The following is a 19,822-nucleotide window of genomic DNA, read 5'->3' as shown; positions in this document are numbered from 1 at the left end:
TTCTAATTCTGGTGGAATCTCTCAGGACGATGAGCGGTGGTGGTGAGAAAGTTGCATATTCATCTGCTCCCCATTACCTTTCTTATTTGCTCTTGTCACCTGTCTAAAGCTGCTTCTTTCTCCAGCTTTAAGCAGCAGCAGCACCATTCCTCCATAAAAACTGCCCGAACAAAGGCCGTTTCCTAAGGCAGAAGCAGCCAAGCTGAGATCTTATAATGACGGACGGCCACCCGACCTCTGCTTAAAAACCTCCAAGCAGAGTGATGATGTCACACTACAGTGCAGCCCGATTGGTCTGCGTTCCAAACAGGTAAACGTAGCAGCTGCATTTTGCTGACTTCCCCCAAAACATTGCCCAAAATGTGTTTTTTGGTGTTGCTCCCTCCACCTCACGTTTGGCTAAGCTGTGCAACATGGGTGAACTTCAGGATCGAAAGGTTTGCAGAGGTGCCTTTTCCTCGATTCAAGTGAACTACTGGAAAACGTTCACCTTCCATTGCAGGCCATTGCCCTCGACTCATCTGTGCACTGTGGGCACTACTTTTACCCGTGACAAATGCCACCAGGCATTCCTCTTCACAGCCCACAGGCAAGGGTCACAATACATGCCGTTCAATTCATGAAAGACTTTGGGATGGCAGCTTGAGTTAAAGCCAAATGGATGCCGCCAACTACAAACCATACAACTGAATAAAATTTGGGCCTTAAGACCAGCTTGTCCAAGGGCGCTCACTACCAGGCAGCTCTGCTTCCTGGGTCTGAGACAGAAACTCGGTTCCAGCACCCTTCAGTCCAGATCTGCCAGCTGGCTGCAAGGGCTGTGCAGCCCATAACAGGGCTGGGCAATATATCGATATGTCACCCAGAATTGGTTTCAAGTCCATACCATGATATTGCTTTCATAGTTTTTGACCTGGCAATATATTGTGAATCGCGATGTGCATTTGTGTGCTATGCAAAAAAACACAATGTGGGGAAAACTGTGAAGCCAGCCAAGGCCTCTGCATAGCTCCATCCTCATTTCAGACGTTGTGATATATCAGTATATCGTGATGTTTAGCTGGCGACATACTGCGATGCTGAAAACCGGGTATTGCCCAGCCCTGGTCCATAGAGATCTCTTAATACTCTACCCAGGGAGTGCTGGGGTGTTCAAGAGGAAAGGATCCATTCCTGGCCTGCTTTATTCTCACATGTACCGTATTTTTCGCTCTGTAAGACGCACCAGACCACAGTTTTTGGAGGAGGAAAACAAGAAAAAAATATTCTGAATCCCAGAAGCCAGAACAGCAAGAGGGATCACTGCGCAGTGAAAGCAGTGGTCCCTCTTGCTGTTCTGGCTTCTGGGATAGCTGTGCAGCCTGCATTCGCTCCATAAGACGCACACACATTTCCCCTTATTTTTTAGGAGGGAAAAAGTGAGTCTTATAGAGCAAAAAATACGGTACATTACAGCACTCTACCAAGACTACAGGAGGCTGCTTCTGCATACACTGCAGAAGGAGCAGCGAAGGGAAAAAGAGATGGTTTCTTCAATCTACACACGCAATGATGAATCCCTTGAGGGAGGTCACTTCCCTCCACTGCCCATATAGCACACATCTGCCACATTCTCATTCACACACATTTCTGACCAGCTCTGCCCACAGCTAATGCAAACAGTGTGGCTTGGTTTTTCTCCACCCTGCCCCCCAAGTTTCAGCATCACCGTCTCAGATTTAAGCCCCGTTTGAGGTTTGGGAAAGCAGAAGGAATCCATTTCTTCACTGGCCTCCACAAAAGCCGAACTACTCCAAAACAGGCTCTTTGCTTTTGTGGGAATATTCCCTTCATTAGCGTCACATCCCTTCAAGAAAATGTGAAGCCAAAAAGATAAATACCAATATTTCTGTAGGGTTCCCGCGGTCCCCACCCCCTTCAGTGGTGTTTTTGAAAGCCTTTCCACGTTTCCTTCTGCCATTCCCGGCTGGGGATGACGCAACTTGGTTTCCTGCTCCCTTGTGTCCTTCTCCACTGAGAAACTGCCTTAAATAACTCCCTCAACACATTTGATAAGATATTTAGATTAATATTTTAGTGGGGGGGTGTGGGAAACAGATATTTGATATTATCTACTTTCCTTTATGCTCTAATAAAAAAATTTTTCAAATTCATTCAATTAAAAACCACCTTTGAGGGCTAATCCTAGAACGAGGTTGCGGGGGGCAGAGGGAGAAGAATCGGCTATCTTGTCACTCCCAGTCCGTGGGAGGCCGAATGATGAGGGGAGCAGCATTCTTGCGTCCGGCACGGATTCCTGGGTAGAAAAAAGGCCACAGCTTCTCCGTGAAGGTGTCGGTGAAAGTGTAGATGTGGGAGCGGTCCGTCACATTGTAGAAGGAAAGCCTGCCGGCCTCGTAGTCCAGGAAGACACCCACTCGCTTGGGTTTGGTGGCGACACTGAGGGGCGTGAAGGGGGTGGTGGTGGCCGCATACTTGTCCCCGTTGAAGAGCCTCACCCGCCAGTAGCCAGTCTCCGGCAGGGAGGTCGTCTCCCCTTTGCGGCTCACAGATTCGTTACAGACCCCTAGGGCCCAGTGGGTCTTTTCACCCACTTCCACTTCCCAGTAGTGGCGGCCCGAAGTGAAGCCCTCCGTCGCCAGGACACAAGGGTAGGTGGTGAAGCGCCGCGGGCTGTCAGGCAGGTCTCGCAGGCGTTGCTCCACAAACTTGACGCTCTTCCGGTCCTCGGAGAGCACTAAGTTGGGGTGGGCCGTCTCGGGGTCGAGGGTCAAATCTCCTGCAGGAAAAGGGAGAGACGTTCGTTCAGGCTCGGCTGCGACGGTGGCCAGGCCTCAATGGCTCAGGATGCTTTTTGTTTTTTTGAAATAATTTTCATTTGATTTTACAAATACAGAATTATAACAATACAAATCAAAATACAAGTCCATATTTAGTGATTTCTCCGAATCCGTTCAACTTCCAAAATGTTCGGAAAGCAAGGCGTGGCTTCCGATTGGCTGCAGGAAGCTCCTGCAGCCAATCAGCAGCCATGAAAGTTGTGTTGGACTTTCGGGTTCCAGAGAACGTTTGCAAACCGGAACACTCACTTCTGGGTATGTGGTGTTTGGGAGCCAAAACATTTGACTCGCAAGGTGTTTGGGATCCAAGGTACGACTGTATCATTCCAGTTACTGCTGACCACTGGCTGTGCTGGGTGGGGTGTGTGTGTCGCAAAACATCTGGAGCGCATCAGATTGGGGAAGGCTAATGCTGTTCCTCTCCCACTATCAACAATTCTAGCACACCTCTCCTGGACTCGGTTCATTACAGAGTTATGTTGTGTGTGCAATGATCAGAATTAAGCTCAATTGCTTGGACGGTGCTAATCCGCAGAATCTATTCCAAACTCAAAGAGTTTTGTTGGCACTGTGGAAGAACCCCCTGATCCATGAGCAAGGGAGAAGAGGCCCAATTCTCCCAGTCCCCACACCAACCAAAAAGAAAAATGCCTGGATGTGACACCACACCAGCTTACCTGTGAGCCTCTTGATGATTTTGCGCAGGACGAAGTACTGCCTGGGGAAGTTGCAGAAGTTCTTTTCCAGCTCGATGGAGACCAGGTTCAGCTTCTGGGCCTGCACCTCTTCACATCTGCAAGAAGAAGAGAAGAGCAAGTTGGGTGAGGGCAAGTCCAGGGTTGGGGAACCTGTGGCCCCTTCAGACGTTGCCGGGCTCCCAACCCCTAGCAGCCCCAGCCAGGATGGACAAGGGTCAGGGATGATGCAAGCTGTGGGCCCCAGGAACACTGGTGGGCCCCAGGTTTACTGTCCCTGAAGTTGTCTATTGCTTCCATGTGTCCCCCAATCATCTTTCATTTCATGGCTATTGTGAGGCCAGACTTCAAATACTTGCAAGGTCTGGTCACTGCCTGGATGAGTGACCACATGAGAACCGACATGTCTGCAGCCTTGGCTTCTGGGATGGAACGAAGGTGGGATATCAGTGTACAAACGTAAATAAGCAAATAAAAATTCTTGAGATTCACAAGTACTTTTAATTCTGCTGATTCTCTTATGCTGCTTTTTACATATTTTTGTGTGTTTTAGTTTAATATGCTTTTTTGTTTTTTGTAAACTGCCCTGGGAATATGATTGAAAGGCAGTTATAAAAAAATACTTACAATAAATATATAAAAGAGTCTCCAGACCTGGGGGTGGGGGGTGTGAATCGTCTCCCAGGCTATAATTGAGCAACTTGTTTATTTTCAGGGAGGTCTTATTTAGTTTTCACCAGGTTTCCCCAAACTTGGGTCTCTGGCTGTTTGTGGACTGCAACTCCCATCATCGCTAGGTAGCAGGACCAGTGGTCAGGGATGATGGGAACTGTAGTCCAGAAACAGCTGGAGGCCTAATTTTGGGAAACCCTGCTGGCATTGTTCAAAACTCCCATTGTTCTTGGCACATTTCCACTAGTCTGGGCCTCGATCAAAGGCCAATCTGTTCTTGGAATGAAGTGGCACTTTTAGATCCAGCCCTTTGCCTTTGCCCTTACAAGTATTTGCTTCAGCAAAGCAGGGGCCTTTCATACCTTCAACCACACCTGATGCCAAAAGAACAGTAAGGTAGGTTGCAAGGCAAACCTCTCTGGGGAGAGCTTTCCGCAGTTGTGAAGGCGGATGGCGCCACCATAGAGAAGGCCCTGTTTTTGGTAGCTGCCCACCTCCTTTCAGACAGTGAAGGCATCCATTGGAAGCGCTCCTTCAAGAGGTAAGGAGACCAGCAGTCTTTAAAAGAGCATTTTATGTGTCAAACCAGGACAAATACTTGTCCAACAGCTGTTTACGACAAGGACCACCTCATGGGACCCCATGTTAAGAGGCAGTGAGGCTGTTGTGATGACCAAAGAATTTGCTCCTTACCTTTCGAGGGTGTGCTTCACGTCCTGCATGAGAAGGACAAGAAATAAAAATGGTTAAGAGTCGTGTAGTCATTAAGGAGCCCAACCGCTAAGTAAAATCTATCTATGCAGACTGGTGAAATGAGGAAGATCCCACCTTTGGTTAAAGCAACACATGTTATTCTGCTGTTTTAGCTTAAAAAAAGCACAGGCGTGTTTTAAAAACCCCAAACGCACCAAAAAGATTCAAGTGTTGGACCTTTTGTGCAAACCACATCAGCTTCCAGCCTGCCACTGCAATGTCCTGAAATATCAGCCATATGCACCTATCCAAGGATCTGCCTTCACAAAGCAAACGAATTCTGATGACCTTACACTGGACTTCATGCTTGCATGAGGACTACAGAGAGCTAGAGCCCTACGCATCTTGCCCTGCTTCCCACAAGAGGCATACAGATTCACATCCAAAGGGTCTATAGAAATTGGGGTTCACAGACCCTTATGGAAATGTTAGATGAGAGGTGGAGGAAGTGGGGAACAGAAATGGGCTGGCGCAAGACCAGAATCCATTCACCCTTTGTTCTCCTCTCATCCCTCTGAGTTGCACGATCAGTGATGGAACCAAAACCCCACATGAGCCCCATTCAACGGTGGTCCCAAGCCAAGAGCACTGCATTCCTAAGAAACTGGCTGAGGCAAATGATCTCTGGAGGTTCTTTGAACCCATCACATGCAATCACTGCTTCCTAAGAAAGTCCTGTTTAGAGCTTTATCTGCTCCATCAGGCTGCAGTTGAGGAAAAAAGGGGAAGCAGGCTCTCTCTTTCAGATCTGTGGGTGCAAAAGATAGTTCAAGTCTGTTTTCATCTACTGTTGATTTACCACCTGCCTTAAGCTTTACTGGCGGTTTACTACTCCTTAAAGCACTAGAAAAAAGTAAGGGAAGGAGGCAGACTCAAGGGCTGCTGAGGAACGGGATGTTCCAAGCAGCATTTGTTCAGATGCAGGAGACAGGCACACCCCACCTTGAGCATCTCCATGCCTGACTGCAGACACTTCTCCTCGATTTCCGTGATGAGGCTGTTGAGGGAGACCCGCTGCTCAGACAGCTCAGCCACATTGTCCTTTAGTTTCTGCAAGATCTCCTTCTCCTCGTCCTCCAGGTGTTGCATCAGCACTTCTTGCTCCTCCTCCAGGAACAAATGCATCTCCTCGAACTCTCGGATGATGAGCTGGCGGCGGTCCTCAACCTTCCGCTGCAGGGAGATGGGAGACAGGGTTCAGGCAGGGCTCAATGAGGTCAACCCAATGAGGTTGATGCTCAGGATACAAAACCGTGGTGCGACACATTACAGAAGGACGTGACCCAGGAAGACCCAAATTCAAGTACTTGCTCAGTTGTGACTCTCACTGGGTGACCTTGGGACAGTCTCCCTCTCAGCCCAACTTACTGTATAGAAACAACAACAAAAAAGCCTTGTGACACCTTGAGCACCAGTTTAGTAGATCAAAGTCCATTTCATCAGATGAATGATGATAATGTGATGAGGTGGATTCTGTCTATGAAAGCTTACATCATAATAAATGTGTCAACCTTTAGAGCGTCACAAGAATCTTTGTGGTTTGTGCTCCAACAGACTAACGCTGGCGCTCCTCTTGGAAGGTTACCAATTTTTTTGTGAAGACAGAGGAGAGTTATCCCACTGTGTACCACCTAGAGTTGGAGGAAAAGTTGGCCATGAAGTGTGGCAATCTAATATTTTTTGGAATACAGTAGACTCTCCAGATATGAATTTAATTCGTCCCGGGGGGTCTGTACTTACCCCGAAAAGTTTGTAACTGGAGGTGCCACTTCTGCGCACAGCACAATAGAGGTATACACAATAGAAGTGTATAGAAGTATATACTTCCGGGTTTGCCGCAATCACAACCGAAAAGTTACGTATCCAGAGCGGTACGTAACCAGAGGGTCCACTGTAATGTGATTCTCTACTATGGGCGGTACTATGGCATCTCAATGCAACATTAAAAAGAACTAAATGAAAACATTTAGGCCAAGCCTGTCAGCCGTTTTAACCAAACTGAACCTCCTCGTTCAGAGACAGTATACCTCTGAATATCAAATGAGAGGGACAAAACCCAGAAGGGAAGGTCCAGGAAACGTTCTTACACTGTTTCTAGGTTCCCAAAGGTACTAATGCTGAAAGAGTGCATTGCTTGCTGCTGCCACTGTAAAGCTGGCATAATTTTGTTGTATTTTTTAATTGTTTCAATATGCTTTGTACAATTGTCGGCTATCCCAGGCTTTGCAAAGAGGATAAGAGGAGCATAAACATTACATACACAAATGTGGCTACACAGCATACTGGGTTACACGGTTTCACCTGTATCACTAAGACAAATCCTTGTGTTTTCCCACCCACAGATGTGGCTTCTTAGCTGTTACTAATAACAATGCACTTTTTAAGTTGTTTGAAGGGTACTTTGTGGGTTGTTGTTGTTTTGCAAAACATTTTTTATCATCACCATCATCATCATCATCAAAAGCAATTTCCAGAGGAGCTAAAACTAAAAGAAATTAAAAGCAAGGGAGCATGAAGAACTGTCAGGACTAAATGGAAGGAAAAAAAGAGCACATTATCCCAAAGTATGCAATTCTGGTACATTACAATTTTCCGGTGTGCTACTGTGTTCCTTTTTATAATTGGTTCGTTTTGACATAAAAGTTAACAGAATGTATTTTCTTAAGCCATTCTGATTCTGCCAGGGTGGGGGCAGAAGGACAACAAAAAGTGGCACAGAACTTTGAGATAGTTAACTATATATTCCAAATATAGAATATTTTATTCTATATTTTTATTTATTTTTTATTTTTTGAGGGAAATATCATTTATTTTTTGAGGGAATCTTGGTGCAGGTGTATCACAACAAATGAAAATATCACAGACAGTTGTACCTTGGAAGTCGAATGGAATCCGTTCCGGAAGTCTGTTCAACTTCCAAAACGTTCGGAAACCAAAGCACGGCTTCTGATTGGCTGCAGGAAGTTCCTGCAGCCAACTGCAAGTCGCGGAAGCCCTGTTGGACATTTGGCTTCCAAAAATAGTTTGCAAACCAGAACAGCCACTCGGTGTTCGGGAGCCAAAACGCTCAAGAACTAAAGCTGTTTGAAAACCAAGGTACGACTGTACCAGCTTGTATTTTATACAGCGAGTGGTTTTATTAACTATTTCCTATTAAGTTTTCTTTCTTTTTTCGATAGCAGTTACAAGCTCGGTGGAGCATGGAAATTCTGTGCTATTCTTGTGGAGAAGCAGTTAAATGTGGGTTGAACGAGGTAACTTAGGTAGATTTGTAGCTGGTTGACAGACAGAACCCAAAGAGAACTCATTAATAGTTCCTCGTCATCTTGGAAAAAAGTGGCAAGTAGGGTGTTGCAGGATTCTGTTCTGGGCTCTTTATATTAAGGGGATGCTCATCAAATTTGCAGATGACACCACACTGGAAGGGGTAGCCCATGCCCCAGAAGACAGAATCAGCATTCAATTTGACTTTCAGCAGATTGGAGAGCTGGGCCAAAACTAACAAAATAAATTCCAACAGGGACAAATGTAAGGTTCTGCACTTAGGCAAGAAGAGCCAGCAGCACATATATGAACCAATCCAGACTCTGCAACTGTGATCTGAAGCCTTCTTTGTGTGCCGCCTCCACAAGGGGACTGGAGGGTGGCAACAGAGAACAGGCCTTTTCTGTAGTGGCTCCCTATTTGTGGCATGCTCTTACCAGGGAGGTTTCCCTGGTGCCTTTGTTACATATCTTTAAGTGCAATGCAAAAGCATTCCTCTTCAACCATGCCTCTGGCTGTTAATGATATATGGCCTTTTAAAGCACACGTGATGTACTGTTGTTTTTAATGTGTGTATTTTTCCTTTACCCCTTGGATATTATGAAAGCTTGTCTTTTGTTTTTATAAAGACTCCTTGAGCTGCCTCAGTGAGAGAAAATGTTAATACTACTAGTAGTAGTAAGGTAAAGGTAAAGGGACCCCTGACCATTAGGTCCAGTCATGACTGACTCTGGGGTTGCGGCGCTCATCTCGCTTTATTGGCCGAGGGAGCCGGCGTACAGCTTCCGGGTCATGTGGCCACCATGACTAAACCGCTTCTGGCGAACCAGAGCAGCGCACAGAAACGCCGTTTACCTTCCCGCCGGAGCGGTACCTATTTATCTACTTGCACTTTGACATGCTTTCGAACTGCTAGGTTGGCAGGAGCAGGGACCGAGCAACGGCAGCTCGGCAGGATTCGAACTGCTGACCTTCTGATCGGAAAGTCCTAGGCTCTGTGGTTTAACCCACAGCGCCACCCATGTCCCACTACTAGTAGTAGTCCACTTGAATTCAAGCAAGGCTCACAGGGTTTCCACTGCAGCATTTGCTTTGGGAGAAAATTCCAAGTGAAAGAGATGCAATCCAAAGCATGCAGCACTTGCCTTGAGCTCCCCTGGCTTCTTCTCCTCCCGGGATCTGCACTGGCCGATCTCATGCAGCTTTCGTTCAAGTGGCTCCAGGCATTTCTGCAGCTTTTCCTGCTTGAAAGAGGAGATGGCATAATTGGGAGCTAGCACAGTTAAAGAGTACGAGTCACGAGCATAAGAACCACCCATCTTGCTTCCTGCAGTGGCCAAAAAACAAACAGACAGACACCTCTAGGACGCCCACAAGCAGCGTTAGAAACTCAGATATATAAGCTAAGTGCAAAATAGCTCCTTAAATCAAGGTTACAGTCTCCAAAATGGAATGCCCTCATCTTCAAAAAGGGGGAAAAGGAAGACCCAGGTAACTACCAAACGGTGATCTTGACATCAATACCAAGGAAGAGCCTAGAACAGATAATTCAACATCGGTCTATGAGCATTTAGAAAAGGATGCTGTGATTACTAAGACCCAGCATGGGTTTCTCAAAAATAAGTCATGCCAGACCAATCTGATTTCGTTTTTTGATGGAATTATACAAACTTGTTGGTTCAGGCAGGAAAACACTGTGGACATAGTAAGGCTTTTGACACTCCCCACCCCCCCGGTGATATTTTCATGAGGAAGCTGGTAAAATGTGGGTTGAATGAGGTAGCTGTTAGGTGGATTTGTAGCTGGTTGACTGACCAAACCCAAAGAATACTCATTAATGGTTCCTTGTCATCCTGGAAAAAAGTGAGAAGTGGAGTGCCACAGGGTTCTGTCCTGGGCCCGTTGTTGTTCAATGTCTTTATAAATGATTTGGATGAAGGAATTGAGGGGGTGCTCATCAAATTTGCAGACACCAAACTGGGAGGGGTAGCTAATGCCACAGAAGACAGAATCAGAATTCAAAATGACCTTAACACATTGGAGAACTGGGCGCAAAATAACAACTTGAATTTCAATAGTGACAAATGTAAGGTTCTGCACTTAGGCAGGGAGAACCAGATGCACAAATATAGGATGGGGGACACCTTGCATACTAGCAGTACATGTGAAAAGGATCTAGGAGTCTTGATGGATCACAAAGTATCCATCTGTATGGATGGAGCAGCAGTATGATGCAGCAGCAGCAAAAACAAAACAAAACCTGTGTCCAGATCGAGGGAAGTCATAGTGCCACTCTATTCTGCCTTGGCCAGATCACACTTGGAATACTGTGTCCAATTCTGTGCACCACAATTTAAGAAGGATCTTGACAAGCTGGAATGTGTGCTGAGGAGGGCAACCAAGATGATGAAGGGTCTGGAAACTAAACCTTATGAGGAGCGCTTGAAGGCATGGGTATGTTAAGCCTGGAAAAGTGGAGACTGAGAGGAGATATGATAGCCATCTTCAAATATCTTAAGGGCTGTCACATGGAGGAGGGAGCATGCTTGTTTTCTCTTGCTCTGGAGGGTAGGACTCAAACCAAAGACTTCAAGTTGCAAGAAAAGAGATTCCGACTAAACATTCGGAAAAAAAATTCATCCTTGGAGGTTTTTAAACAGAGGTTGGATGGCCATCAGTCAAGGATGCTTTAGCTGAAATTCCGGCATTGCAGGGGGTTGGACTAGATGACCATTGGGTCTCTTCTAACTCTAAGACTCTATGTCTAGTTGCAATTTTGGAGTTAAACAGCTCTAAAATCTTATTTTTCATATGGTGGACTGGCTGTGATTGATTCTCAGTTAAACATCTGGCTACATTGAGCTACATTGAGCTAGGTTAAGAACTTTGAGGACTTAAAGAAGAAAAGTCACTTTATCCAGGGACAATCTACATATACAGTGGCCTATTCCTGCCTCTTTTTCTTAAGGTTGACACAGACCTTTCATAATGTAAGAATATTCTTCACAACTGTGAACAGGGCAGTAGGGTGGGGTAAGTGAAGATAAGCTACAACAATTACATATAACGTTATTCACTACTCCTGCTCAGGCTGCACAGAAAAAGCATTTTGGTTCCTGAAATTCATTCCGATTGTGCCGCTAAAATATAACTGACAGAATTGTACAGGGTGCGGTATTAGTGTGTGAAAACAGTTAAGATCCAATGATCCCCAGGCATGCACCTCCAGATGGTGGAGATGTCAGGTGCCATCTTGGTGCGCCCAGGAATCTTCATTGGGTCGCAAGTGGTTGATAGGCAGGTGCAAAATGCACCTGGCTAATTTCAAACACTGCCCACAACTTGAGTGCTCACCTGCTACTGCTGCCAGATCTATCCTATAGTTAGAAGCAAAAGCTATCTTTAACAGAATGTAATGGCTTTAAAAACAGAAAATGAAACAAGTTGGGAGTTCCTGGTCCAAGTGCCATTTCAGAGACGTTCTAGATCAGGGTTCAGCAAACTTTTTCAGCTGGGGGCCAGTCCACTGTACTTCATACCTTGTGGAGGGGCAGACTATATTTTTTTTTTGGGCGGGGGGGAATGAACAAATTCCTATGCCCCACAAAAAACCAAGAGATGCATTTTAAATAAAAGGTCACATTCTACTCATGTAAAAACACACAGATTCCCGGACTGTCCGCAGGCCGGATTTAGAAGGCAATTGGGCCGGCTCTGGCTCCCGGGCCTTAGGTTGCCTACCCATGTTCTAGATGGTCTTTTGCAAACAACCATTGCCCTCCCACCCACAATCTCTGCAGCATTATTTCTATGGAAATAGTAATGCTGTCCTACCCTGACGAGATTCTGCTATATGGTGTCAGAAGTGTTCAAAACTCCCATTATTCTAGGCGCATTTTGCGACAGGGAATTTCATTAGCGTGAGCAGTTTCTGAGCTCTGGGCACAGTACCGCACCTAAGATTTCAGATTAAAACAGCAGAATGGAAGGAAAGGAGGACCTTTTTCTGCCTCCCCACTTCCAGGTACTCTCTGAAGACTGGAGAAGAGACCCTCTTAAGAATATCAGGGGGGTGGGCAGGAGAAGGACTAAACCATGTGAAAAATAAATGAATATTTTAGTCGCAGTTCATTCATTTTCAGCTTTGAATTCTTGTTATAAAAAAGTGCACCTAGACATTCCGTTGTTGCGCCCATAACCTAGGTTTAAGGTGCCATTTAGCTCCTAGTTTTCATATCTCAGTTTCTAACACGATGTCTGTATAGCATGGTGAGCAAGCATGATAAAGTGCTAGTGGATATTCCTGTATACTTTGATCTTTACAAGGTTTACTTATAAGCCCAGATGATTGTGTTATAGTACAGTGGAACCTCGGGTTGTGGATGTAATCCGTGACAGAGGCACGTCCACAACCCACAGTGTTCGCATCCTAAAGCGCTGTGTCTGCGCAGGCGCAATTTAGTGCATCTGTGCAAGCGCGAGTGGCGAAACCCGGAAGGAACCCGTTCCGGTACTTCCGGGTTTCCCGCGGTTCGCAACCCAAAAACACGTAACCTGAAGCGTCCGTAACATGAGGTATGACTGTAGAATAGTTCATGATGTACCAACATAACTTAAAGTTAACATAGCTAGAATGTTTATGCTCGTCTTGTGCCTAAACATTTTCTATTTTGGATTGAACTGCGTGGGTAAGGAGTTTTCTAAACTGGGAACTCTGGAGAATACTGTCAAGTAGAAAGCAGGAAGTCTCTTAACGTTCTGCTGATCACACTGGCTGAAGTGTGGTGTAGTATCAACAACAGATTGTTGGCCCTGTGTAACAGCTTATGGGCCAACTGACCTCACAAGTCTAACACGTACTGGTCAACATTTGGCCAGATGCATTCTGCACTAATTGAAGTGTTCACATCTTCAAGGGCAGCCTCATGCACAGGGGGATTACTGCAATGCAAGCAAGGGAGAGGTTGCTGGAATTTGGGGAACTGTGAAAAAGAGTATTCTTCTCCAGAAACAACTGTAGCCTGGCAAGTAAGCAAGAGCTGGACAAAGGCACCACCTTGGACACTTGAGGTTCAAGTGAGAAAGCTGGATCTAAGTGTACCCCACCACATAGCAGCATAACTCCACTTATAGCAGGCTGCATACCTTGTTCCCAAACATAAGAGCAACCTACCCACATTGTATCCGTCATTTGCTGCCTTTATTTTGCCATTCTTCCAGCCTTCATATTCATTATAGGAAGACAACTGTGTTCCCTTTCTCCATTCAACTCTGCACTGAATTCTCACATCAAATTTCAAGCTCCTTCCCTCCTTTTTAAGGCTTTCCGTTCCTCATCTCCATGACACCCTCTAATAGCAAAGTCCACCTCTGACAGCAGTGCCTAACAGAAATTCAACTAACACGGAAGCCACCAAGAAACAAAAGAGAGGCACCAGCATACTCAGGGGACCCCTGAGGGTTGCAGAAGAGCCAACAACAGCCCCCACCCAGACAACCCTATGGAGACTGAGAGCAGTCAGTGGTCACTAGCAACCAGTTGAGCATTACGTTGAAAAGAAAAAATGGGGGAGTGAATTGGCTTACTTATAGCTCCCTAGAGGAAGCCGTGGCTGGCTGGCTGGCTGGCTGAGCACTTTAATGACTAAACAAGCAAACCAAAATATAGGACAGCATTTTCTTGCAGATCCCACTTGGGCTTCCCTATTCAATCAGGTTAAGTACAGACTGTGCAAGTTTATGTGCGACTGTGATGGCAAAAAAGGCATCTGCCCGCAATGGGCAGATACACATCAAATGCATACCTCACACAGCTGGTGGTGTTTCTGGTTGTTATTTATATACATTAATCGCATTGCTCATGGAAATGACTCCAAGTCACTTACAGACGCAATAGAAATATTAAAACCAATTACTATGAACAAACTCAAATATTGGTCTTCATGCCCTCTCCCGTCTTTTTTAAAAACTTGATGCCAGCTATGTCCCATCCGCACTTTACCTTATACTCCAAGGAGGCATCGTCCAGGGTCACCACCGTGTGGGAGCGGTGTTCGTGAGAGATCTCGCACACTAAGCAAACGGCCTCCTGGTCGTCCTTGCAGAAGAGGCGGAGGACTTCATTGTGCTTCTCGCACAAGTTCTCATCCCGCACCTTGCGTTTGTTCGTGACCTGCAGCTGCTTGGCTATCTCCACCATGTTGCCCAGCTGCCGGTTGGGCCTCAGAATGCGGTGGCGCGAAGTCTTGCGGCAGACGGGGCAGGGGAAGTCCCGGTTCAGATCTTCCCACCAGCGGGTGATGCATACTCGGCAGAAATTGTGGCCGCAGTCAATGATCACGGGGTCCTTGAGGTACTCCAGGCAGACAGAGCAGCTGGCTTCTACCTGGAGGTTCTCCAAAGGGTTTGTGGTGGCCATGACTCCTCAAAGGCAGGAGGGGGAAAGCATAGATGGCAGAACCAAGGGCTGTATCCAGCGTAGCACTAAATCACTTATTGATATCCTTGTTGTGCTGGCGGAGCATTGCTGTGCAAAGGAAAACAAGTATATTACAAAAGACTGCTCGCCAACAGATGACACAGCTGTTGTGCAACAAGCTTCCACTAGCACAACAGCTGTTTGATTCCTTCATTGCACAATCTTTAAACCATGCCATCCACCAGTGCAAGGGATCTTGCACTAGCGTACAATAACACTGCATATGGCCACGACAGAGTGGTGGCACAGTTCAATTTGTCCCAACTGTGTTCTTTTCATAAAAACACCAAATTTGCACCATACACAGAATACACAATTGTTCTCAAATACTAAGGCATGTGACCTACCATGTACACAGGCATGTGAAATATTTCTAATTGAGCATAGTGTAAGCACACAGTAACTCATATACGACCCAAAACAATATGGAATGTTTTCCCTATATCCTTCACATCCTGATCACAGACCCGCTATTTAGCTCAGGCGTGGGGAATCCGTGGCCCTTCAGATGTTGCTGAACTTTGTTTTGTTCATTTTACAAACTCTACTGAAAATTCTGAAAGCAACCACCAAACATTGAGTGTTGTCTTCCAGGACAAATACATGAACATATGTTAAGTCTTGCATGTAGTCATTCACACAGCATCAAAACAAACTTGCAGTATCTTTTACATTACAAATTCAGCCCACTTCTACAGGGTATATATATCAATCTAAAGAGTTAAGATAATTTCTTCATGCACTGCTGAACTATAACTCCCATCGCACCTGGCCATTGGCCATGTTTGCTGAGACTGATGTTTGTGCGGGGAATTAAGACTCTAGTCCCTATTTGCAGACTATGTGGAAGACAGCCCTGGGTTGTTTGATCCTTTAGTTCTCTTTTTCCTCCTATAAAAACCACACAAGATACTCATGTTTAAAGACCAAGTAACTTTTACTTAGCGTACTTGGAGTTGCAGATACACATACACACACACACACACACACACACACTGCAGGTGGAAGACACACACACACACACACACTGCAGGTGGAAGTTTATTTAGTTGCTAGAACATCTTACATAGACTGTTACTGACTAACATTTACTCTGACTCTGAGGCAAACAGCAGCACAACACAACACACCTGCTGCTCTAACCGTTAAGACTCACAAGACTGTTAATAACTGAACCAACTGAAATACCACAGAGTGTATGAAACCAACTGAACCAACTGAAATACCACACAGAGAGAAACGCCACAGAGCGTATGACACCACAGGGTTCTACAGTCCTTTCAAACCTTAACCTTTTCCATATGCATTTTGGATGCTAACAGCCCAACAGTTTGTGGTTCAGCAACATACGGAGAGCAAAGTTCCCCGGACTTTCTCCTGCTGCCGCAAAATTAGTACAATCCCTGGAACCTATGACAGGTGTTCCTCTGCTATGTGTAATTTGCACACATTCTGCTAATGCTAAACACAGCAGCCCAACATCTGGAGGGCAGAATCTGTCTCCCAGATTCAAAGCTAACCTATTCACTTCATCACAGTGGCTCTCAACTAACCAATTAAAAAGTGTCAATTCTCAGCATTACAGCAGTTTTAGTATTTGTCAGGGTACTTCAAAACCCTTTAGGGCAGGCGATGCCAGACTACCTACCCTGTTGTTTGGAGCTCCTCAGCTGCAAGCGTATTTTCCTCTTTGAGCCGGGTTTTGGACAGCAAAGATTTATCCATTGGGAGCTGGCCGAGGCATGATTCAACATCACAGTTGAACAGTTAAGCTATGGCTGTTGATCTCTTCCAGTTCCTTAACACCAAGGCACCTTGCAAATGAGTCGTCTAGCATTTAACACTTTGGTATTCCCTTGGAAGGTCAAAAGGAAAAAAAAAATATTTAGAAAGCAATAATACTTCCCATTTATACAGCATATTTCCAAGTGTTCGAAGTACTTCACATGTATTATCCAGTAACCCTTACAACAGCCTTTAAGCAAAATTAGTATTATAAATTATCCCCATACAGCAGATGAAGTGCTGAGACTGAGAAAACACTGGCTTGCCCAAGGGTATTTATATCTCAAGCAAGATCTGAATTAGAGACTTTCTAGCTCACGACTCTTACCCAAACTCTGGGCCTGTCCACACTGGAGTAAGCCATACATTTGTACCTGCTTGTCTCCCTATTAAAGTAGGGTCACCCTCTCCACCCCTGTTTCGTTCCAGATCTTTTACCCCTTTAAATGTCGGCTTTTGAGATTTCCCCTTTTGTACAGCGATATCCAATTCACCCTGTGGGGCCCAGATAGTGGGCCATTGCCTCTGAACCATCTAGCAAAAGCTAAAACGCACCAGAAACACACTTTTAAACAGTCCTGTCTTAGTTAACAAGGGGACAGCAGCCTCCTTCCTGGCAAGCTGGTCACCGTTTATGCAGCGCTTCCCCCAAAACACTTCACAGGCGTTTATCTCAAGCCCTTGTACAACAGCCCAACCTAGTAGGCCCTCACGTTGCACTGTAGGAGCGGTGAACTGAGAGAATGCCACACCATGAACAGAAAGATGATACAGGGCTTTTATTTCAGCTCACCCTGGTCAGCTACTGCACCACTCCAGCGCAGGCAGAGGAGGAAGAGGCAGGGCAGCAGGACTGGCGGTGGCCATCTGTCAGGGATCCTTTAGTTTAGATCCCTGCATTGCATAAGGGGGTTGGGATCGACGACTCCCAGGATCCCTTCCAGCTCTGGAATTCTAGGACTGAGGCAGGCACCTGAAGCGCACCTGCAACCTGAAGCACAGGAGATCTCTGTGGAGAGGACTTGGGCTCGGGGGCTAAGACTGCCGTTGTTAAGACGGCGCGGTGTTTTGAACCGGCTGCCAGGGAGAAGCCAGAGGGGCGGGGATCTCACGGCGTGCAATAAGGGCAATTTCAGAGGGAGCTTTAGAGGGGTAATTACGGGAGGCCCCACAAAACCCGCCGCTCCTCCGCGCAGCACGGCCGCAATTACGGCAGCCCCGCCGCCCCGCTTTGGCCCTCACTTTCCCGCCCCGCGAACATGAGGGCGACGGCTGACGGGGCGAACCGCACGGCCTGCTGGACGTCCGGCCAACCGCCAGCCCCCTCCTCCCACTTCCACAACAAACCCGTTCCGTAAACGCCACCACAGGAAGCGGCTCCTACGTTACCGGAAGCGACGCTCTGAGCTCCGCCGAGGCCATAGAGCTACAGCTTGATTCGTTCTCCGCCCCGCCTCCTCCGCCGCTCTGGGAAGCGGCTCTGACGTCACCGGAAGCGACGCTCTGAGCGCCGCCGAGGCCATAGAGCTAACGGTTGATTCGTTCTCCCGGCCGCTTTCGCTATCTCCGCTTTCCATAGACGCGTGGCGTGTGGGTAGACTCACAAAAGGCGTCGCCTTGCGGGTTCCTTTCGCTACCCCCGTTCTGTAGGCCTTGCAGGGAGTTGCTCTGTAGGCCTTGCAGTTGCTCTGCCCTCCTGCGGCTCCCAGCAACTGCTATTCGGGAGCTTTGCTGCCTCCAGCTGCTGAGGAAGAGCCTAGCTGTCGTGGCTAGTACCGAATCCTCTTTTAGAGTCAACCTGGTTGGTGACCATCCCTGCCTCCTGTGGGAGGGAGTTCCGCAGTTTACCTGTGAAGAAGCGCTTTCTTTCACCTGAACCTTCCAGCCATTACCTTCATCTGGTGCCCACGAGTTTTGGTGGGACCAGAGAGGGAGAACTCTTCTTTCGCCACTTTCTTAAAAATATATATATTAAAAAATTTCTTTATACCATTCAAGTTTATACATTTCACTATTTTTTACAATCATTTTGACATTTCAAAGCTTGTCTTCCCTCCCCTCTTTCTGTGCCCCCCCAAATCTTTTTTTAATATCTTCTGCATATCTAAATTACCTTAATTTGCTCATTTATTCATCTTCGTTAAATATATACTCTTATGAAGCTGCATAATTTCACGCAATTCTATCACATAACTTCTCACTGGCCTTTTCTCGAAACCAAAAAGTTCCCGTTGCCGCAACTTTTCCACACAGGTGTTAGGGTGCACACACTCCACAGAAAACCCTCCAAAGTTTAGGAAATGTTCCCCTGAGGAAATGACACATTATTTTCACACACACAGCACTCCCCGCCCCCAAGCCATCTTGGCTCTCCTAATGACTCTAAATATTTCCTCTGCAGAAGAGAAACCTTTCCCAGTAGCCCTTTCACTTCCAAATCCTTCAAATCCTGCCCTAAGGGCATATTTTGTGTATGAATAGGGTGGGCCTGTGACCTGGATTCAAGAACTAATCTATTTACCATCTCAAAGGAATAGCCAAACTACAATTCTCAGCATCCTTAACAGACTACAGTTTCTGGGATTCTCTCCATGACTGCTGAACTGATGTAAAACTAATTACAGGTAAGGAAATCAGCCCTGAGTGCTCACTGGAAGGACAGATCCTGAAGCTGAGGCTCCAATACTTTGTCCACCTCATGGAGAAGAGAAGACTCCCTGGAAAAGACCCTGATGTTGGGAAAGATGGAGGGCACAAGGAGAAGGGGACGACAGAGGAGGAGGTGGTTGGACAGTGTTCTCGAAGCTACCAGCATGAGTTTGACCAAACCGCGGGAGGCAGGGGAAGACAGGAGTGCCTGGCGTGCTCTGGTCCATGGCGTCACGAAGAATCGGACATGGCTAAATGACTAAACAACAACAAGCCGAGTTGGTCTGCCATAGTCGAAACAAAATTAAATAAAATCCTACCAGTAGCACCTTGGAGACCAACTAAGTTTGTAAAACTGCTTTCAATGTATGGTGTGAGATATGACCATAGGTAAGTGTAGATAAGGAACCCGGGAGAAAAAGGTCAACAACTGACCCCCGCAAACAAAAATCCTAGCTATGGCCATGTCCAGGAGCACCTAATTTTATAGTGCTGGGGAGAACTAAGGTGCTTCAGCCCTTTCTGGTGTCTGGTTGTGAGATCAGTGGATGTAAAATGGGAGCTGCTCCAAGTGTGCCAGTTGTTTTGCCGCACAAGCATTTCAGCTTGCCATGTGGAAAGACCCCGCTTCTTCCTGCCAGGTGGCTGCTTTGGGGGTTCTCCTGACACACACACCCCAACCAGTC

At 46.4% G+C, this 19,822-nt stretch overlaps 1 protein-coding gene across 2 annotated transcripts; it reads right to left on the bottom strand.

Moving 5' to 3' along the window:
* Positions 1 to 2,140: 2,140 nt before the first annotated feature.
* On the bottom strand, positions 2,141 to 17,883 carry LOC310756917 (E3 ubiquitin-protein ligase TRIM39-like). 2 transcript variants are annotated; one of them, XM_083601856.1, is made up of 8 exons: positions 17,835 to 17,883; positions 16,351 to 16,557; positions 14,226 to 14,750; positions 9,370 to 9,465; positions 5,903 to 6,133; positions 4,901 to 4,923; positions 3,518 to 3,633; positions 2,141 to 2,779 (listed from the first exon to the last, which is right to left on the bottom strand). In XM_083601856.1, exons 3-8 carry the CDS (start codon positions 14,640 to 14,642, stop codon positions 2,232 to 2,234), a joined length of 1,431 nt encoding a protein of 476 aa, XP_083457982.1. In that variant the 5' UTR covers positions 14,643 to 14,750; positions 16,351 to 16,557; positions 17,835 to 17,883; the 3' UTR covers positions 2,141 to 2,231. The 2 variants fall into 2 exon arrangements, with proteins under 2 accessions (XP_083457982.1, XP_083457981.1); XM_083601855.1 differs by lacking the exon at positions 17,835 to 17,883 and having other exon boundaries at positions 9,370 to 9,468.
* Positions 17,884 to 19,822: the final 1,939 nt, after the last annotated feature.

Source organism: Podarcis filfolensis, assembly GCF_964270895.1.
Source record: "Podarcis filfolensis genome assembly, chromosome: 2".
In the NCBI taxonomy this organism is placed as follows: domain Eukaryota; kingdom Metazoa; phylum Chordata; class Lepidosauria; order Squamata; family Lacertidae; genus Podarcis; species Podarcis filfolensis.
This window is presented reverse-complemented; position numbering and strand designations above follow the sequence as displayed.